The sequence below is a fragment of the Microtus pennsylvanicus genome, chromosome 4 (genome assembly GCF_037038515.1).
Source record: "Microtus pennsylvanicus isolate mMicPen1 chromosome 4, mMicPen1.hap1, whole genome shotgun sequence".
NCBI lineage: Eukaryota > Metazoa > Chordata > Mammalia > Rodentia > Cricetidae > Microtus > Microtus pennsylvanicus.
In genome coordinates, this window is record NC_134582.1 from 10539524 (window position 1) to 10562389 (window position 22866).

Consider the following 22866-nt stretch of genomic DNA (forward strand, 5'->3'; position numbering starts at 1 on the left):
TGGAAACCCATCCAGTGTTCTTAACGACGAATCCAACTAAGAACAATTTCTCTGCCCCCTACCTATCTCAATCTGTCTACTCACAATGAGAAACTCAAAGAATGTTACAAGCATTGGCTCAGTGCTATGGTAAGGCCAAGAAACCGGCACGAAAGCTTCTCGTGGAAATAACTGGGTTAGGGTTGACTCTGCAGCTAGCTCACCTTTATGCCCATCACCTAAACCAAGTGGCAATGAGTTCACAAATGATTAACAGCATTAATATCCTCTGAAACATTGTCGCATAAGCAAGCGCTACAGCTGGCTGAACCACAGCCCTAAATAGAGCTAAGGGTTTGCAATCAAAGGCAACAGAAAACACCTAATGTGTCTATTGTTAGATAAAGAGTACCCCTCCCTCCCTCCTCTCTTCCCCCTTTTTCCTTTCTTCCTTCCTTCCTTCCTTCCTTCCTTCCTTCCTTCCTTCCTTCGGTCCTAATAGAAGTTTTTTTGTTTTTTGTTTTTGGTTTGGAGTAAACCGTTTTCAAAACCACCTGTACATGTAGGTCCTTGAGCCCGTGTGCCCATAGAGCACTATCATGTGGAAAGGGAGTTAGAACCCTTGGGAGTTCTGATTAGTTCATTCTTCATCAGTTAGCATTTCTAGAAACACCACTTAGAAAACAGAATGACCAAGACACAGTGCAGGCTCCTTCTGACTGATCCACCCTGTTCATGTGGGCAACCGTACGGAAAGAAAGGTCCGTCTTATCATTATCGCTTTTAAAACTCAAGTTTACTTTCAAACGGAGATTAATTTTCTCCTAAAATACTTAACCCTTTATATATGAACAAAACTTGGGGTTTGGAAATGCTCCTTGCTGGCCCACTTAGATGATTTTAAATGCAACTAGTACTCTCAGACAATTGAGGTCCTGGCTTATTTATAAGCGCTAAAGCATTATGTTCAGATTGAGATTTTCCACATTGTTTGGAGCCGCTCTCCAAAATTAGAATACCCAGGACAGAACACCTGCAGGACATGACTTGACAATTTGGGACTTCCAAATGCTGCTCCGGAATTTCTGTATCTGGTTCAATACCTCATTCTTCAGAATGGTCCCCCGCATAGTTAACTCAGGGTGATCTGCACTGGAGACCCAGAGTGAGCGCAGCACTGCCAGGTGTAACAGCTCTTCTGTGACTTAAAGGACCACGCATGAGCGAGGGGCTGGTAAGGGAGCAGAAAAAAAAACACATTTAGAACTTTGCCTTTGATGACTGCACGTCCAGCTTTGATGTTTGCATTTTAACATCCATATTAACAGCCAAGCTCTGCAGTTTGGGATACGCAGGCTTGACGGGTGGAAGTGATTTTAAATCAGTTGGAGTAAATCTTGGGGAGAAAATCACGATGTAGCAGGATTAGGACAAAATCAAAGTCCTGCCATGACCTGCCTCCTCATACCTGGGCTCTGGAAACTATTTCAGAAAGGACTTGAGCACAGACAGTTGCTCTGAAGTAGGCAGACCCATCTCAAAGTGACTTATCAGAAGGGGGGTTACTCATTTGAATCGACAAAAAACTAACACGCTCATTTTCTAGGTTTTTAATTCTATGTGGTAAGTTCACACAATATTTTTTACAGTGTAACTGGGGGGGGGTTGTCTGATAACATTATTCTAGTATGAAATGAATAAAACTTCATTTTTCCTGTTTTCTTCCTGATGTAAAAGAAATCTGGAAATAGGAAGCCCAAAGTTGGAATGGTGACTCAATAGTTCCCAAGCTTTTGTTCCCTTCCCGTGTCCTATTAACATATTGTTCCCGTCTTCAAACTCACCACATTGTCCCAAATGGCTGCTTTGGCTCCGTTCACATTACAGACTTCAGGAAAGGAGAAGGGGTCCAATGAGATAGCTCAGTGAGCAAAGCACTCGTACAAGCCTGGTGACCCAAGTTCAAATCCAGAACCCACGTAAAGGTGGATAGAGGGAACTGACCCTGGAGTTGTCTCTCTGGCCCCCACATGTGCACCATAGCATGTGTGTATGCCCCTCATCTCCCCCGCTACACATAAACACACACACTATCAGTTCCTTTTCTGCTGCTGTGTTAGAATACTCTGAAACACCTCCTTACACACACATGTACCTGCACACACACACATACACACATGCATATGCACACACACACATACACATGCATATGCACACACACACATACACACATGCATATGCACACACACACAATCAGTTCCTTTTCTGTTGCTGTGTTAGACTACCCTGACAACCTGCTCATACACATGCATACTTACACACACACACACACACACACACACACACACACACACACTATCAGTTCCTTTTCTGCTGCTGTGTTAGAATACCCTGAAACACCTTACACACACATGTACCTGCACACACACACATACACACATGCATATGCACACACACACACAATCAGTTCCTTTTCTGTTGCTGTGTTAGACTACCCTGACAACCTGTTCATACACATGCATACTTACACACACACACACACACTATCAGTTCCTTTTGTTGTGTTAGAATACCCTGAAACCTCTCCTTAACACACACATGCACGCATGCACACACATACACACATGCATATGCACACACACACACACACACTCACACACTATCAGTTCCTTTTCTGTTGCTGTGTTATAATACCCTGAAAACCTTCCTTACACACACACGCGCGCGCGCGCACACACACACACACACACACACACAATCACTTCCTTTTCTGTTGCTTTGTTAGAATATCCTGATGAAAAGCAGCTTAGAGAAGGTTTATTTTGATTCACAGTTCCAGGGATTGAGTCCATTGTGGAGGGGTGGGAGTAGCCATGGGAAGGTGAGGTCGCCTAGCCAGAAAGCAGAGCAAGAATAGGAAGTGAAGCCAGGCTATAAAACCTTAGAGCCTGCTCCCTGCTCACCCAGTGATGCGATTCCTCCAGCGAGGCTCTACCTTCCAAACATAACCTTCCCAAATAATGTCACTAAGGGTTCAAACACAAAGGGAACTTTTCAAACTCAAACCACAGTAACAATCTCCCCACAAAAGTGGGTATAATGGAAGGAGGTTTGGGTGGGTATGGAAAACACGATGAAGTGGTCAGACCTGGGACATACAGTCAAGAGAGACAAAGGAACTGTCATTGGACCTTGAGGTCAGTTGGACGACCCCCTAAAGGACATGGTCACATATCTGTCTCACATGACAGAATTCCTTTTCTCTGACTGTTCTCATTTCTGTTGCTGTGGTAAATGCCGTGACAAAAATCCACTTAAGGAAGAAAGGATTTATTTAGCTTACAGTCCTAGGCTGGAGTTTCCTGTGGGAGAGTCCAGGAAGGACCTGAAGTGGCTAGCCACATCACACACACAGTCAGGACAGAGAGAATGGACGCACGTGTGCCTACACTCAGCTCATCATTTCCTCCTTTACACAGTCCAGGACTCAAACCCAGGGAATGGTGCTGCCCACAGTGGGCTGGGGCGTCCCATTTCAAAGAACAGAATCAACACCATCCTCACAGACATGCCTACGGCCCGACTTGATCTAGACAATCCCTACTGGTAGCGTCCCAGATGATTCTAGACTGTGTCAAGTGGACAAAGTAAACATCACTAACACTCCCCACTGTCGATCAAGGCTGTCTTTAATTCTTAAACAACAGAGCTCTTCTCTGGCTGATCATGTCCCTTGCAGCTAGGGTAGAGTTCTCCCTCTATTGCCTACGCTTACTGCTCAACCTAAGGAAATTGGGATGGAACGCCCCCCTTTCTCCTTGCCTTCAGCAAACTGAAGCAATTAGTTGGGCATTCTGAGGACTGGAAGCAGCAGGCTGACGTGTCTAACAGGAAGTGCAGTATGAGTTGTGGGCTGAAAGCTTTGCTTTGTTTCAGCCTCTTTTTTTGATCTTATCATCTAATTGGGCATTAAAATTGAGAACACTCCGTGTACCACCCGTCTTATTCATTAGCCAGCATTTGGGCCAACTTTGGATTTTGATGATGCAACAGTGAGAGAGAAGAGCGTCACATTGCCCTCGTGTCATTTTGGAGAGCCAAGAATTTTTATTTGTCCTTTCAAAGAGTGGCTTTACTTATAGCCCTCCCGCGGTGCTACAGACGGAGGCCCTGTCGGTTTCTACAGGTTTCTCAGCTAGCCCAGGCACATACAGTGTTAGTTGGATGCTTCTCTACGGATGCTTCTGAGTTCCGGTGAGATGCTTTTTTTTATATTTATGTATGTATGTATGTATGTATGTATGTATGTATGTATGTATGTATACAATATTCTGTCTGTATGCCTGAAGGCCAGAAGAGGGCGCCAGACCTCTTTTACAGATGGTTGTGAGCCACCATGTGGTTGCTGGGAATTGAGCTCAGGACCTTTGGAAGAGCAGGCAGTGCTCTTAACCACTGCGCCATCTCTCCAGCCCGTGGTGAGATGCTTTACACTTGCACGGAGGACTGTTGGGTTCTAGTGCTTAAAGGGAAAAGAGAGTTAGATGAAAATACCTTGAGGTGTGGGCTCTGGGGCAGGAAGGCTGTAGCACTCAGCGAGAGGCGTGCGGTGGAACGGCTCTGGAGCCTGGGATTTAGAAGAATGTTACCAGGGTAGCATCTTGTCCCTAGGTACAGAGGCCACTGGTCTCTGTACCGCGCTCCACGCCCCCGTGTCTGCGCTCTGTGCGCTGGCACCCAGTTCGCGAGCTTCGGGCAAGAGGCCTGGAGGTTAAAATACACAAACACACACAGACAGAGAGACAGCGACACGGGTCATCCTTGAATTCCCCAAGAATGCCTCCTTTATTATGTTCAGGGGCAGATTATATAGAGATAGCCACGCCCCAGCCAAACCCACCAGAAACCACTCTCCTGCCATCAGGAACTCCTGAAGGTCTCGTGCTCAGAGCAGCTGCAGGCACTCAGGTCAGGGGAAAACAAGTTGCTTACAAGAAATTCAGGATCTGGGCTCTAGCTGCTCTCAACACTCTGCACTGAGTGTGCTCTTCAAGTCAGTTCAGAGCTCTGCTAGGGTTGTAACTTGAGTCTAGTTATCAAGTTACCCAATTCAAATTTCCATTTCACTTTATAACCATTTGCTGGTATTTGTGCAACTGGGGCATTTGAGGCTTCATCGGAAGTCAAAGAAGGGCGTTTTAGACAGTTTCTTGAACAGGTGTCTCCCGTGTCCTGGCCCATCCCTACAGGGAGCAATCTTCACGGCAGCGTTTTCATCAGGTGGCTGCAGGGACTATTTACATATTGTCTCCCATGTGTCCTCTTTCTTCATGAGCCACGAAAATAGGTACAACTGAGTAGGCTTCTTTTGGTTTCATCTCCAGGCACTAACCTGTGGCATTGCTGCCTGGGGTTGAACCTTAGAAGGTAGAGACTCATGGGAGGAAGTGAGATTATTAGGGGTGTACCCTTGAGTGGAATGTTGGGATCCTGGGCCTCCCTGCTTTTGTCTCTTGGCTTCTGTATGGTGCCTCTATACACTTCCACCATAGTGCGACGCCTTGCTATCAGACCAAAGGCAATAAAGTCAGCAGACCATGGACTGAAGCCAATACGGCAAAGTACGGTCTCTGATTCTTCTGTTTTCAGTCTCTCTCTGTCTCTGCCCCCATCCATCTCTGGCGTATGTTCATTCACACATGTGAGCGCAGTCATGTGCACGCCAAAGTGCATGCGTGGAGGTTAGAGGAAAGCCTCCAGCACTGGTCCCTACCTTCTACTTTGTTTGAGGTAGGGTCATATCCATACTGTATAGACCAGGCTAGCTAGCCCATGAGCCTCCAGGATTCTCCTGCTTTGGCCTCCCATTCATCTCAGGAGCGATGGGATTATAGATGCATGCCATCACATTGAGATTTTATGTGGATTCTAGGGCTCCAAATTCAGTCCCTCATTACTTCTGAGGTGATTGCTTTACCCACTGAGCCTTCTTCCAATCCTTTGAGAAATCTTCTTAAAAAATATGTACGTGTGTGTACCTGAATATATGTGCACCATGTGCATACAGGGGCCAAAGAGGCCAGGAAAGGGCACCCTGTCTCCCGGAACTGCAGTTGCGGTGTTGTGAGCCATCTAACATGGGTGCTGAGAACGAGTCCAGATCCTCTGCAGGAAGACCAAGTGCTCATAGCCTCTGGGCCATTTCTCCAGCCCCAACTTTTTATTTCCTTTTATAAGTTCATGTATTTCAGATGTTTGCTACGACATAGGAAAGCTATCAAAATGTTTCAGCGGAGATAAAAACATTTATCTATCTCAGGAGGAAGTTGGGGGCACTTCCTTAGATAGTTCACGATAATAGAGCTGATGGGTAAAAATATTAAATATCATAAATATGCATTTTAAAAATTCACTTTATTATTATTATTGTGTGTGTGTGTGAGTGTGTCCACATGGGTGTGAGGATGCCTGCATAAGTACCAGACCCCCAGAACTTTAATTACAGGTGGTTGTGAGTAGATGAATGTGGGTGCTGGGAACTGAACTTGGGTCCTATGCAAGAGCAGCAAGTGCTTTTAACTGTTGTCTCTCCAGCCTCATGGAGATGCCTTTTAAGTATCTTTTAAAGTCTGTCAAGGGTTGCCAATAGCGGTGAGTGTCTTCATTTAGGATGGTTTTTGGCAGCTTCAACAGGTCATCCACGGGGTCATCCAACGGTGGGCCCAGAGCTACCTCAGAAATCATCACTGCAAAGGAGCACCATTTTGGCTCTTCTGCTTATTACATCTGAAAACTTTTTTCTTTATTCACAAAACTATTATATGGATTTGAATTTTCCATTCCAGCCAGGAGGAAGCCATGGCACTAACTCTGTCACCGAGTCTGGTAGACCACCTGACAGGAATTTGGAAAGACCCTAGAGTCATGGAGTAGTTCCCAGATCTGACAGGGTCCAAAGCTAGTCTAACCTTTAATAATCATCTGTGAAGGAATTCTGATTTCAAAAATAATTTATTCAAATATTTTATGCCAAAATAACTCTAAAAAGCATCGTTTCTATGAGTTGCCCCCAAGCAAGTGTGCATTTAACTACATGAACACATCTATGACTTCATAGTTTTTTATTATAGACTTTTTATCCACATGAATGTTAAAGAAACTACAACAGAGTTAAATACCATTTTTGATAACATGATTATATTCTTAATTACACTCAATATTAAACTGTAAAATATTTCCCAAGGAATACAATCTTCATACAGCAGGCAAAGTACCAGAGAGGACGGGGCCATGTGTGTCTGTCCCAGCTTGCTATGAAAAGTGAGTGTGTTGCTTTTCTGTTTTCTTTCCACTACAAGTCACTTCCATTAAAGCAAAGGACAATCGTGTGGCACTGCAGAGACCACATGGAACCATCTGGATCCCCCACCCAGCCTGTTGGCCAGCAGCACTTCCTACGCTCTGGATTTAGTTATGCTTCAAAAACACAAACATTCAAACTTTGGTTCCACCAGGAGATGTGACAAGCATCGACTGCTCTGGTTGGCTCCCCCCTCCCCCCACTAATGAATGATGGCCACAGTCTATTTTACATGGCTGTCCGTGCTGCTGTGAGGCCGGCCACTTGTCCTTGGTGACTCTTGAACCTGATTTTGATTCCCAAGCCCTTTCAATTCGCAGTTCTTCTGCAGGTCCCAAGCGCTCAGTGGTAGGCTGTATCTTACAAGAGAATGAGAGTAAATGCGTCTGTCACCTGGGATAAGACATAAATAAATAAATAGACACATGACAACCTAAGCATGATACAATCAGATAATAAAACACTTAGAAAATTTTTTATTACAGTTTCAATACATTTCAAATAAATGTGAGTGTGTGTTATATGCATGTGTGTGTATGCATGCAGGTGCACATGCATGCCCATCAGTGTGTGTGTCGAAGCTAGAGGTCAATGTTGACATCTGGTATATGCATGTGTATAGGTTGTTGTGTGTGTGTGCACACGGGTGCACATGCATGCCCATCAGTGTGTGTGTTGGAGACAGCAATCAATGTGGATGTCTTCCTAAATCACCCTCCGCCCTAGTTTTTGAGGCAAGGTCTCTCACTGGGAGCCCCTTGACTTGGCTAGGCTGGATGGTCAGTGAGACAGGGGGTGCACCTGTCTCTGCCCGTCCAGTGCTGGGGTTCCCGAAATACACAGCTGCATGGTTGATGGAGACCTAAATGCAGACGCTTATGCTTGTGTGGCAAGCACTCTGCCTGGGAATCCATCTTCCCAGATCCTTAATATTTTTTTAAAAAATGTAAATGCGGCCGGGCGGTGGTGGCGCACGCCTTTAATCCCAGCACTTGGGAGGCAGAGGCAGGCGGATCTCTGTGAGTTCGAGACCAGCCTGGTCTAAAAGAGCTAGTTCCAGGACAGGTTCCAAAGCCACAGAGAAACCCTGTCTCGAGAAACCAAAAAAAAAAAAAAAATGTAAATGCGCTAGTATCTTTGTTTATATATATATTTGTCTGCTGTGTTAGAGTCTGTAGCAAGCTGCGTGAAGCCACATCTGATAATCAGCTCCTAATTATGCCTAAGACCTGACTTATGCTATTATCACACAATGATCATCAGCTGCTTGCATATGCGTGGGCCTATGGGCAGTGCCCACCTGGCAATCCGGGATTGGCAGCCCATGCCTACTTAAGGGCCGGGAGAGGTTTGCCCGGAGAGAGAGGGGAAGAGAGAGAGAAAGTGAATAAAGTCCTGGAATAAACTGCAGTGAAAGAGCTCCCATGTGTCGCGCTCCATCCTTGCTGGACGAGGTGGGGCGCGACAGTAGAGTCTGCATCTCTGCTGACAGTGAAGCAAACCGGAGTGTGCCGTCTCACTATGCCTTCTTTGCAGTAAAGGTATCTGACTTGCTTCAGGAAACTCCAGTTTCCAGCTGTTGGGCAAGCATCAAGCCAGCCTGCCGTGAAGGAACAGATGCGTTCCATGCCCCCTCGCCTGCTGGTTTTGGCTGGGTACTCTAAGTCATGCTATTTTATTTGTTATTTATTATTATTTTGTCTTATGGTGTCAGTGACGTGTCCCTGAGGGTTTTGCGATTCAAAATCAGATTGGCACATTGACAACGGATGAGAAATGTGAAGCAGGCGGCAGCTCCGGGTTGCAGATCAGAGAAGCACAGATCAAGTCCAGAGTCTTGGGCCACGCTGCAGAGAACAGGCCCATGTGTCTGCTCTCAGATGAAAGACGGCAGAAGCAGCTGCCTGCATCTCAGTGGGGTGACTCGGGACAACTGACAGAAGATGTCTGTTCTGGGAGAGGTCCTCTAGGGTCTGACTAGAGCCATCCCCCATCTTCATCTCTGGTCATACTTATAGAAGGCAGAGTAGAGTGTTTAGCTATATCCCCTCGAGAGCCTTTTGCAATGTTTTTTTTCATCATTGTTCTTAAGACTGGCTTTTGCTTTGGTTTTCCCACAAGTGAAGTGAAAAAGACTAGTAATTTAGCAGAGAGGTAGATATTCTTAACATGGGGGCGGAAATCACGTTTTCAAACTCTCCAAAAGTGTTCAAAGCAGCAGTTAGTGATAGAAAGAATTCAAACATTAGGCAAAAATAAGCAGGCCATCATCTGAGGGTCTGTTACACATGGTCCTGATTCGGCTTTAATAAAAGTAGCTTCTGGGGCTGGAGAGATGGCTTAGTGGCAAAGAGCATACGATGCTCTGGTGGAGGACCCAGGTTTGATTCCCAGCAGCCACACTGGGCTGGTTACCTATGCCTGTGGCTCCAGCTCCAGGGGACCCGATCTCTTCCTCTGGATTCTGAGCACCTGTACTCTTGTGCACCCCTCACTTAATTCAAAATAAACTGATATTGTATAAAACTTAAAATAAACAAACCAACCCTTCAGGGAAGAGAGAGAAAGCAGCAAAAGTCTGGAATGCGAGAGCCATCCCCAGAGCTATAGAAAAGGAAGAGACTTTGCCTTCTATAATGTATGGGTAGAGCAAAGGCAAAGACATTGGATGGAATTACTCCAGGCGACAAAGGCTACTATGTCATATTTAGAATCCCGTCTGCTCCTCATCAGCCCTAGGATCCAAGGAAGGCAGGAAAGTGGCTAAGTGGTGAGCAGACCAAGGCTGAATGCTGGTATTATCATTTGCTAACTCTGTGACTCCCTATGTCTCGGTGTTTGAATCTATGAAATGGGGGCTGGAATGTGATCTGCCATCCTGTCCTATAGCATCCACCTTCAGGGTTGTATACCACAAGGGGTATACACACAAAGCACTTAGTCCCCAGTGGAACAGTTACTGCTAAAGCAATGGTAGGTACTGTCGTATCTATCACTAGATAGATACACTGTCTTGGAAAATGGCATGCCACTGTAAATGAGCCTTTCTATGACTCAGTTTCCACTGAGGTAAAACAATCTCATTATTTCCTGGTAAAGACACAGGTGTTTCTACCGGCGACATGAACAACATTTGTAAAATTTTGAAGGTAATTAAAAGAAAATGAACATAAAGTCAAAATTAAAGCAATGTTGATGTTGTAACATTTTCTATTTGGGGTAGAGATTGTAGACCAGTGACACTGAGGTGTCTTGCAGAGGCTGTTCAAAGCAATAACTACCCAGGAGGAACAACATCAGAAGTGACCCCAGACTTGAAAATGGGTCCAGGGGTTGGAGAGAGGGCTCGGTGTTTAAAAGCACAGAGGACCAGGTTCAGCTCCCAGCACTCATGAGGAGGCTCACAACCATCTCTAACTCCAGTTCCAGGATGGCACTTTTGACCTCTGTGAGCTCCTGCACATACGTGGCACACACACACACACACACACACACACACACACACACACACACGCATCACATACACATGCACACACACACACACGCATCACATACACATGCACACACACACACACACACGCATCACATACACATGCACACACACACACACGCGCGCGCATCACATACACATGCACACACACACACACACGCACGCAAGCATGCACACACACGCACACACACACACACACATGCATCACATACACACGCACACACACACACACAATAAAACAAAATAAAAATGTTTAGAAGGGTCTAGGTGAGTACCCACATAACTCTTGGACATGTTTCTCCACTCCTTCCTGCTGCTCTCCTGAACTCACAATACAACGGACAAGCCAAGCAGAACAATGTCTAACCTAATGGGGCTTGTTTTAGTAGCTGGTTTAGAGATAAATAAACTAAACTACCCTTTACACAGCTGGTTGCTAAACAAATAGAATTCATTGCTCCAAAGGGGACTGTGCCTAGGTTGAAGAAAGACTTTAAATAAATCCATAGATAATGAATATACCAAGGGTGAGTTAAGAGTGCTCGACGCATGCGCCTTAACTGTGAGGCTGATGTTAGTAACAGTAGCTTGACTCTTCCAGTGGATGGCAGTTGGTGTGCTGGCCTGGGTAGACACTGTAATTGGACACACCATGGCATTTCTTATGTTCTAACAGAGGGCCAAAGAGGACTTGTGGAGCAGTGATATGTGGCAGGACTTGCCCGGCTGATTAAATGGATTGCCTGTGGTTTTGAAAAGCTTCCTCCCCTTAATATTCATATTGGAATCCACTGGGTGGCATGAACACTACCTTACGGGTCGCTCTTGCATAAGATGCTAATGCATCAGGCCCTAATTTGGAAACCTGTGGTCACTCAGCAAGACAGAACCCGTCTCTCTGCCTTGCTGTAATGATTTTTATCTCGTAATCTCTCTTGGGGTAACTCCTTGCAGGCTCCACACGTGGAAAGTCAGAGACTGCCTCTAACAACATGGTCATGATTCTCTGCATGGCTGAGTGGGCTAAGCAGTTAAGTAACCGCTAATCTTCCGAAAGCACCAGGGTCTACTTAGAGAAATCCCTGTTGTCTGCAAGGATGGAAACAAAATCAGCATGGAGGAAGCATTAGTTTCTAACCGTAAATCAATCTCTTTCTCCACCTAGCCATATGCTCTGCCGTTGTCAGAGACTTCAAGGCAATGCGTCTTCACTATGTAGGTGCGAGATGGGATTTGTGAGGATGAGATGGGAGGTGGAAGGAATTAAAGAACTCATTGCAGCTCCTACAAATAAATCAAGCCGCCCTCTAATGGATGAATCTCACAAACACTGAGTCAAACATTCAATACACTGTCTTTGACGTGAGGCTCACAAACACGCAAAATGAACTCACACTGGGGGGCAGGAAGTGGGAGAAAGGCTGCGAGCGAGGCAAGGCTGCCATCAAGGGTTCGAAACCTAAAAGCAGATTTATCTTGTCTACAGTGACTCAGCTTTGATTGCGGACACCACCATGTATGCGACTTCATAATGTGGAGGCTTTGCTGAACGTGTGTCACACCAGGTTCTTTCTAAACACCCGTGCTAGTATTTTCTCGATGATTTGGAAGAGAATTAGTTTGGCATTTCCAATAGTCACCACAGGTCATTTGGTTAGTCTTGTCTTGATTACCTTGATATTCTCTGACTTAAGAGTCATGGAATCTGAACACCATAAAAATTTCCATTCATTTTACTAGTACCAACCTGCTCTACTTTAATATGAGAAAAATCATCCAATCATTCAATCATCCTCAGACTTAGTACAAATACTTCAGCTGACAGCCAAACTCGCAAGCTCACTTGAGTTTAGTTTTATGGAGACAGAAGCAGAATAATGTTACTTCCAATCCTTTTACTTTCTTCTCCGCTAGAACAAGATGTACAGGCTAGAACAGACCAACACTGTATCTAAGGCAGCCTGCGTTGGCACCTCTTCCTAGCTTTGCAACACACACACACACACACACACACACACACACACACGATGTCTCATGTCCTTTCTCTACACTTCATTTTCCCAAGGACAAAGTGAAGAGGCAGCACGTGAGTATTTCACGGGGTTTGAGAGATGATATGTGGGATTATCATTGTCAAAGCAAGACTGAAACTGAAATATACCCCTGATAGAGATGGTGGCAAAGACGGTCATCCGCACATGGCGGGTACACAATATGCGGAAGAGAAACACGGGTGACAGAAAGGTCGATGAACCAGTTTTGTAAGGACCCCACCTCCACCCCGCAAAGAGACTCTAGTGAGCTGAAGACAAGTTTCAGGGGTAGGGGCCTCTCAGTGTCATCTGGAGGGAATGGATAAAATATGCTTCTTGTCCATGAGCAGGAGGGAAGGCTACCTTGAGCCTTGGGAGATAGCTCAGTGGTAACGTGTGCTTGCCGCAAAAGCACAGAACCCGAGTTGACTTCACTACCCACAGAGAAGCTGGGTCTGGTGGCGCATCTCCATAACGCAAGCGCTGGGGTTGGGGGATAGGCAAAGACAGGTGGATCGATCGTGGCACCAGCTTGCTGCCCGCTAGTCTAGCTGAGGTGGTGAATTCCGGTTTCAGTGAAGATACAGTATCAAAAAGTAAGACAGAGAGCAATCTAGGAAGACCAGCCAGCATTGACTTCTGACCTCTGAAGGCATGGACGGACAAGTGTACGCGCACACCTACATGCATATACTATAAACTCACACACACACACACACACACACACACACACACACACACACACACACACGCGCGCGCGCGCGCACGCGCGCTCGCGCACACACGGGGTGCGTCTAGCAGTGGACTTGGACTGGTTTAGCAATCCTGATTGTTAGGTCATCTTAATCTAGTCATGTTTTAGTTTTGTAGTCTTGCAGTTCTAATGAATATGCGTGTCTTCCTCAATAGACCTAAAAGACCGCTTTTGAAATTCTTAGTTTCTCCTGAATATAATTAGAGATTCCATTGCCTGTTTTTTTTTTTTTTTTTTTTAACGTTTAGACGTTTTTCTTTTAAATTGTTGGCAGGAATGTGCCTGTGAAACTGGATTCATTGAAAAGAAAAGGTTTGGCTTAGGGAAAGGCCAGATTACTATTCCCTGAACAGTATCTCCATGGTTTGTGTGACTCCTCAGTTTTTCATGTCACCACGTTCAGTGAGTCACTGAAAGCCAGACTAGGAGAGACTTTTGGAAACAGCAGAGAGAATGAGATACTGTAGGAATGACTGTTGATGTTTCAGAGGGACATACAGAAAAAGAAACTTCAGAACAAAATGGTCGTCACTTCTAAAGATTGGAGAGAGAAGTTCTTAAATTTAGGAGTTTGCTGTGTCATTTCTTAGAAGCACTTAGCCATTACTTTAGGAAGTCTGAGCCTGGGATAACAAATGTGTTGGCTTAAACAGAGGATACAACTTTCTCAGTCCCTTGGGCCATTACCAGCACTTCATTAAGGAACACCCCCAGCATCTGCAGGAAGGGTTAGGAAGAACCGTCTCCTCTGGCAAGCTCACCTTTTAGCTTTTGCTGAGATGGGCACCAAGCTTCTCTTTCCTGATCAGACTTGCTGCATAGGGGATCTGTAAGATAAACAAACAAGACCATCAAGCTGGCGACACATACTTAATGGAGAATCATCATCGCCCCTAACAACTTGAATGCCCATGGATCTTCTCTGCTGAGAGCCCCTCTGCTCAGCTGTGTGAGGCTGCCAGGTACAGCTCGCAGTCTGCCTGCAAAGTGTGGCAAGGACAGAACGGGCAATCACACACCGGGTTGTTGCTACAGCTAATCATTGAGGTTACCAGGAGGCATTTTCTTTTTGAAAAGGTTTTAAGGTCTTTGTGTTTAGCAGTATGGCATTATTGTTATTTGAAAACTGCATCACAATGTTGAAATAGGTCCAAGGTCACAGATGAATGCGATTGCAAACTTGTTCAAGATGATCATGCAGTTTAATTAGAGTGTTTTCTTTATAAAACTGTCATTGTGGATCACAAAGAAGTCTAAGCATAAATTATTACTTTGGGTAAATTCTCAATTACTGATGAAGGGAATTAGAAACAAGGGCATTGAGTGGGAGGCACGACCTGAGAACTCTGTCTGGGTGGACCTGGAAAGTGTGTCCGAATGGTGGATTGTGAATGAAAGCCTACCACATTTGATACGCGACGTTTCATTAGAAAATTCAAATGCCTGAGAGAGACACATGCATTATTTACATCTGCTTTCCTGCTAACCCGGTCAGACAGCTCTGCCATTGTTTTATTCTAACCCTGGTCAAGCATCTCTGTCATTGTGTTACCTGCTTGCATCAATAGGAGGTTAAATTTAGGACTCTAAATTTGCATCTATGTTACATTTGAGGGAATAAATATTCAGCCCTTTTTGATATTTTGTTTATTTCTATTTTGCTTTATGGTTGCTGTGTCTGCATGGTATATCTCTGCACAACTGCATGCAGTGCTGTGGAAGCCAGAAGTGGATCAGATCCCCTGGGATTAGGATCGGGGTTATGCTGGGACTTGAACCTGGGTCCTTTGGAAGAACAGCCAGTGACCTTAACAAGCTGAGCCATCTCTCCAGTCTTTTAGAATGTAACCCAAAATATGACTGTTATGTAAAGTCAGTGAGGGAAAAATACAATCATTTTTCTTCAATTAGATAATACTTCCCTCCTTCTCTCCCTCCATCCCCCCTCTTTTTCCTTTCCTCCCTTTCTCCCTCATCTTCCTTCCTTCCTTTCATTTGTAGCTCAGGCTGAATTCAAACTTATGATCCTCCTGCCTCAGCCTGCCAAGTGCCAGAATTAGAGGTGTGCACCACCGTGCTTAGCTTTGGAATATTTTAATAATTCTGTGGTGCGCATCTCCCCACCCCAGAATTTTATTGGGTATTTGATTTGCTTTCTTGCTTCACTGGTCCACACATGAGCCTTTAATAATGGAGAGAACCTGCGAGCTTACACTGACGCGGTGGCTGAGACGATAAGCAGATAAAGCTTGTCACTTGAATCAAGCAGGATTTTAATCGACAAAAGGAAGATGAAAACAAGCACCTCACCATGATGACACATCACGTACTGGACAAATCGAAAGCAGCAGCACTGAAGTGAACGATTCACACAACAGCAGAAAATGCTCAGCGCCCTAATCTCATGTTTTAGGGCCAGGTTAGGATCATCTCGAGAGCTATGACAAGGGCAGTTAGGTGGGGACCTATACCATCTCTTTTCACAGGAGGTTATGCTGTATCTGCTATTCACAGAGACAGATGAGGATTTCCCATTCTGCTTTGGCATCGACCAACACAGGTGACCTCTCTTGTCAGCTGCACGACAGGAGAGTCTTGAATGGGATTTTATTATTTAGGGTAGCAAGATCTGATGCAAACCTCTGAGCGTGAGAGTTAATAGTGAGACGCGCTCGTTCTATTTTTCTGCTTACGAAGGACATTTAAAGTAATGGTTGGATGCTGCAGGACTTTGTGAGGGCCTGTTACATCCCAGGCACCATAGGAGAGACATTCACACCACCTGGACCACTCACCAAAGTGAGTAAACCACACCCTCACCCGGAGAAAACCACAGGAGTGATGATGCTTTTGCAGCCAAGTCACACGTCTCCCCTCTCACTGTCCCTCCATTCATTCCCTTCCTTGCTCACATTTTATCTAGCTAGAAAAATAAAGGGGGGGGGGTGTTTCAAATAACTGCACCAGAGTCCTAAAGCTCCAGGTTAGAACTTAAACTGCCACAGAGTGTCACCCTCATACAAATGTCATGTTTCCATGGAACAAGGACAAAATGAAAGGCAAGGTAATAACAAAAGCAAACAGCAAAAGCATCTGGGCCAACCTCTGTATGCCTTAAATTCCAATCCCTGAATCATAAATGATAAGTAAAGATGATCAAATGGCCCACTTGTTGCCAAGAGCTACGCTATTTTACTGGTTCCAAGACACACTTTCCCCTGCACATTTTAATGTCTCTGGAATTGGTGGTATCTTAGAATTAGAGTGAGAAGCTTTTCTTCTTTTTGAGTCATTAGGCAATGGTGCCTTGTACAGTCGATGGCTTCTAAGATTCTATAAAACATAATATTATATTTACAGATGTCAGCAAATACTCCTGACTTGGGAGTTTCATATTCTAGAGACTATGCTTAAGCTATTCACGCCTATGAAGTCTACTATAGAACTTACAAAAGCTTTCTTTCCATTTTTACCACTGTGGAAATCACCAAGGCTTAGAAAACTTCAAAATGTTACATACTTTATATCTTACCCAGCTGACCCTAATAGGTCAAAAGTAGTGGTGTCTCACCAATAGAGATTTCAAGTTTGTGTTGCGGGAGAGTTGGTTTGAGCTCAGATACTCAGATGAGTCGATATCTCAAAGCTAGAAACATGAGAAGAATGCCCCAGGATGGAAGGACAATGGAGCCATTGTCAAAGCACAGGGCGCTTGATTACTGGTGGAAAAAACATGCTTAGCATCAAAGTCTGCCTACTGCTATAGAATCTGGCAGAAGCTCCTATGGCAGTTCAGAGTTTTCATCAAGCCTAAAGCTTGCAGGGACCTTCTTACCACACATGCTTAGTCACGCAAGCAAAGCTGCTTGATAGCCCTGGAGATCTTTTTGTAAAAACACAAGACAGAAATAGTTCTATTGGCCTTTTAGGAAGAAGATAGACAATGTAATTTAAAGAACTTTCCGGTTTAAGTCTGGGGAAATTTTGTCAAGTTCCCATCCCAAAGAATACTGGATGCTGTCTGAGGAAAGACAGTTATCACTGGGAAGCTGTGTCCCCCGCCTCACTGGTACCCACCAATGAGAAGGGTTTACCGCTCCTCTGTGAAGAGCTACTGTGTTCCTCTCACAGGGAAGTGGTAAACTGAGTTTACTAGTCTACCACAAATGAAGCATTAATACTAAATTTATTGCTTGAGCATTATTTTACTTCAAATCTTTCAATGGGGAACTTGTGTTTCCTTGGCTGTGTGTCACTGCAGCGTCCTAGAACAACAGCAGAGGGCACTTCAAGACTAGCACATCAGTCTTGTCTCTGAGCTTCGCGGCAGCTGTCAGGCAAGTTCAGGTGCTGAGTCTGGGCCTAGCCCTGGATCAGAAGCTATGGACCAGTAGTTGACAGCATCCCTGAAGAGCTTAGGGTTGGAAGAGTGTGCCTTAGGCAACCTTGCAGTGATTGCTTATACAGACACACTTTCTTCAAGAATGATTGTCAAATTAGCAGTGAAGAAGTAAGCCAAGTCCTCGCTATACATTATTACATACTTCAAGATGTAGGTCAGTTTCAATGGAAAGTTATGCGCTGAGTAAAACATTTTCAGTTTCTTTCCAACCCAAATAGACGACAGATTTGACTTTTTAAAACTGAACACATTTCTCCCAGAATTGTAATTTATTGTGACTTGAGAAGTCCTTTGCCTTTTATTATGCTAACACGTTTTTTACAAACTTGCTAAATTTTAAAACGTTTGCATTTTGTTCCTAGCTAGAGGAATGTCTTTCTTTGTTTTGTAGAAATAAATCTGGTTTAGTAAAGAAAACACTTTAAGGATTTGAAAGCTCAGATCAGGGATGCCAGATTCTTTCTTTATTTCTTTTGTGCACACAAGTAATAGGAAAATTCAAATTTTAAGTGTCATTTTAAGAGCCAGCTTGTGGCCATTTACAAATGGTATGTAACCTAATTCTGCACGCGCTTTAACATCAGCATTGTGGTATATGCTCATCCATTTCTAAATGCAGAAGGAGGCTCATCATGTATAGCCACCGCATGTGTGTATTCAACAAACTGGAAAAAAAAGACGCAGAAACTATAGTCAGGGGAGGACCTAAAAATGTAGGAGCCAAAGAAATTCATGACTTTTCTTTTTATGGCAATGATACCCAAAATGCTTTCTGTGTACGTATTTTGAATAGGAGCACTGTGTAACAATACAGAATAAATGTGCTGTGCATCTGCAGGAACCATCACCAAATATGATGGTTTTAAATATTTAAATTCTCCGGGATTGAAAGACAGGCTAGGTTGTTACTTCATCAAAGGAAAAGACAGCGTATTCTGCGATTCTATGCTGTGTAGACTTTGGATATGAAATGACGCAAGTCGTTTGCTTTGCCTGTTACCAGGGAGCACAGTGTATAGCCATACCGACTGACTGATGAAGAGACTATCCCATTACAGTGCTGTGAGAGCAAACCAAACTGCGCCACTTGGCAACTCCTTGCTCATCTTCAGAGATCCTCAGGCGCTTCGCAGATACGCAAGGCTGCATAAGGAACTGGGTAAACAATTGTTCAAACAATGCATCTGCTGTCTCCTTTCTAAAGGTAAACAGAAGGATAAAAATACAAAACAAAACAAAAAACAGGTCCTTCCTGCCCAAAAGCAACTCTGACACCAGGCTTATTTTGTTCCACTATTTTGAGAAGAGCCATGCTATTCTCCTGGCCGCTCATACTGCAGCTCACGTGACTTTGGATTATAATACAATCCTGTCAGGTTCAGTCTTCCAGCAGCTCATTTTTGGGAGAGCTGACGCTCAGGGTATGGGCCTTGGGTCCAGCTTGGTAGACCTTATAGCGTGTCTGCTAGTGGCAGGCAGGGCAGTAATAACACACGAGCGAGCTCTCTGTAATTCCCAACTGTGCCGTCCTTTACTGGGGTGTGGAGAGCATGTGAGGATAGCAGAACCAACCCAGGAAACTCTGAGAAAGAATGGAAAAGAATGGCTGTGTTGTGTGGGGTTAGGCTGGGGTGATCAGTGCAATAAAATGTTTGTTTCAAGTGTTGAAGGCTGCACACTATGCTGGGCGTTTCAAGTGTTGAAGGCTGTCACTATGCTGGGTGTTGGAGGCAGCTCCACAGCCCTGGGTGTCTTATTGTAGGGGACCCAAAATAGAGGGACTAAGGAAAAATAAGTCATGTTTGTTTCATTAATTTTCAAGTTGCTTGCCTACAAATGTCCTCGTGAATTTCAAGAATTGTATTATACCCAAAGGAGTGTGTGTGTGTGTGTGCATGGTTCATGTGTGTTGGGGAGGTCTTATCTATCCCAAACTGTTTCATTAACTCCAGGAGCCCTTTGCTACCCAGTATGGCACGAATAAATAACATTTGCATGTTTAATATTACCAACATGTGTCTTTCTTGAACGCAGTACATAGAAAGATCTGATACACTTTCTCTTCTAGCAATAGTACATGCTTGTAGCCGGGCGGTGGTGGCGCATGCCTTTAATCCCAGCACTTGGGAGGCAGAGGCAGGCGGATCTCTGTGAGTTCGAGACCAGCCTGGTCTACAAGAGCTAGTTCCAGGACAGGCTTCAAAACCACAGAGAAACCCTGTCTCGAAAAAACCAAAAAAAAAAAAAAAATAGTACACTCTTGTTATATGCCTATACCATTCTTTCCTCTTTTACTAGAGAAACCAACTGTCAAAAGAAATTAAGACATTAAAGTTACCCAGGTGGCCTTGAAAGGGGGCCCTGAAATAACTTCCGTCCTAAACGCTCATTTTGTCCTATTCACAGCCGCCCCGAAATCTCAATTCTTGTTTGTTTCTTGGATGGAGATTTCCGTTTTAAAAGCCAGAAAAAAAAAAGATACCATAAGCAGATTAATTTAGGCCTTGACATCCTGCCCGGTCTCCCTCCAGTCCTTCACTGACATTCTCCCCCAGATCCCTCTAGAAAATGACCAGCATGTTCGCTGTAAAGAATTTTAGCTTGTATCATCCAACATCAAAGGCTGAGAATAGTAGACACGTTTGTTTTTACCCTCTGTATGGAATGTATTATCAATCAAGATTTCCTCAGCTTCCCAGTGGATTTAGGTGTAATCAAAGACCACACACACACACACACACACACACACACACTTCCACCACCACCACCACCAACAACAACAAAACCCCACAGGAAGACCCTCCTAAGCATTATCTGGCATAAAGGTTTTCTAAACCTGGAGCTATTAATGAGCACCTGAGACCAGAGGAACCACAGTGGGGGTGTCACCGTTATTATAAACCCCACTTTTAGCTGAGACCCTCATTTAGAAAATGTAATGAAATCCAAGGTTGCTTTGAAGTACTCCCAGGAATCTCTGTGGACAGGGAATGCTTGCTCCTCCCATACGAAGACATAGCACTAACTATCTTCTTCAAATAATCCTGACAAAGCTACATTTGGCTCTTAAGACACTTTAAACATGCTCAGTGGTCTACGGGTAGAAGAGATCAGTGAAACACAATATCAAACAACCCAAATTATGACGACCGCATTTCCAGACATCAGCGTCTTTAGCCAGGTGTTTAAAAATAATCTCAAAAATATTCCGTATAAATTATTTCCTCTATTGCTTGCTCTTTGGAAAAAGAAGCTTGGGAGGCTGATTTAAAATCCAGGGCTTACACCTGATGTGTCTGCATGGGACGGAACAGCAAGGTATTACGAAAACAAAATCCCAAAACCATATCTTCCTGACTGTTGCTCTTTCCCATTTAAAGAGATCACGTTGAGACAGGATGAGGATAGAGAAGAGCGCTTCATTTGGAAGCGATTTGCTTCTTTTCATCACCCCTCAAGTGCACGTAATTGGTTAATTGAGTGTTAATGGAGGGCTTGGCTGGTAGAAGGTGCGGAGGGCAGGAGCTGTGCCCTTCTGTGAGTTCCTGTTTTGTCCCCACATGGTGCCTGCTAGTTTGCAGCGTGAAAGGGCGCTCCGTACCTCTGATTTGCCCATGGAGGCGATGCACACATGGGAAGCAGTAACAGATCGAAGAAACACACTGACACATCTGTTTACTCTGGGTCTACATAAATCCCCTGGTAATTAGCATCTTAGCCAGCCGAGAGGGAAGTGGACCAACAGTGTGGCGTGCATTGAGGGCTTTGAAAACAAACCAGTGACCTTACATGTGTGTATAAGCAGAAATGGCTCTTACAATTTGTAACTGTTGCACCATTTCTTCTCGGTAAGCCAGCTCCCTTTTCATCTGATCCTGGAAGTTATCTGGGGAAGAGAGAAACAGAAAGGAAATTAATGCAAGTGCAGAATCCACATGCACTTGATGCAGTTGATCCTCCAAATCCTAAACTCCTGGTGATGTGGGTTGAACCAACCTCAGATCAACAACATGACACTGGATCTGTAACAAGGAAGACGGAGTAACATCCACCCACATCTGCCTGTGTCAGTGATGGAGACACCCACAGCAGGGTCTCTAAATCCCTCTATACTGAGAACCCCGCAGGACCTCTTTTCACCTGAGAAACTTTTGTGACCCACGTATGTAGGTATATAAAATAGGTAGACAAGCCAAATACTGATGATATATAAATATATAAATCATAAAGAAGTTTATTTTAAAACCACTCTGTGGTATATATCTAACTCCACAATTTATTAGTGACAAAATCAAACCTGCCACACAGGTGGATGTATGTGCTGGCCTAACTTTATGTAGAGTCAGATGTTGGCAGAATATTTGATACTATATGATATCTTCAGCGTTTTTTCGTTTGACTGATATCCTGATCTTATAATTATCAATACTGAGAATGTGGTTTTTACATAAACATGGACCACAAAATGGCAGATGTATGCTTAGGAAACTGTTGGAAATTCTATCCTAATCCCAAACCAAAATTCATTTATTTACTATTTTAGGAAACCCAAGTCAGCAACTCAAACAAGCAATTTTTAAAAACCAAACATCCTTACACAATATAATCAAAAGACATATTCCATTGATCTTTATATGATGAATAATGATGATAGAGATGTATAAAAAGGTGCTCAGGTTCCTGGAAAGATGCCTTAGAGGTTAAAGGCACTGCCTGCTCTTCCAGAGGCCCTGGGCTCAATCCCTAGCAGTCACGTGGCAGCTCACAACTGTCTGTAATTTCAGTTCAAGGGGGTCGCACACCTTCTGGCCCCCACTGGCACTTGACATGTATGTCAAGTGCATAGAC

The 22866-nt window shown here is 44.3% G+C and overlaps 1 protein-coding gene and 1 long non-coding RNA gene across 2 annotated transcripts in view; one reads left to right on the plus strand and one right to left on the minus strand.

The window, feature by feature from the left end:
* The window catches only part of LOC142848604 (uncharacterized), a 30403-nt gene extending 10750 nt beyond the window's left edge, over positions 1 to 19653 (plus strand). The window contains exon 3 of the long non-coding RNA XR_012910432.1: positions 19022 to 19653. This is a non-coding gene — a long non-coding RNA (uncharacterized LOC142848604). The remainder of the gene's footprint in view (positions 1 to 19021) is intronic.
* The window catches only part of Skor2 (SKI family transcriptional corepressor 2), a 40445-nt gene continuing 25096 nt past the window's right edge, over positions 7518 to 22866 (minus strand). Inside the window, exons 6-8 of the mRNA XM_075970808.1 lie at positions 21837 to 21904; positions 14378 to 14443; positions 7518 to 7732 (exon numbers count right to left, since the gene is read on the minus strand). Of these exons, the coding sequence (XP_075826923.1) occupies positions 14381 to 14443; positions 21837 to 21904 (131 nt within the window). The 3' untranslated portion in view covers positions 7518 to 7732; positions 14378 to 14380. The remainder of the gene's footprint in view (positions 7733 to 14377; positions 14444 to 21836; positions 21905 to 22866) is intronic.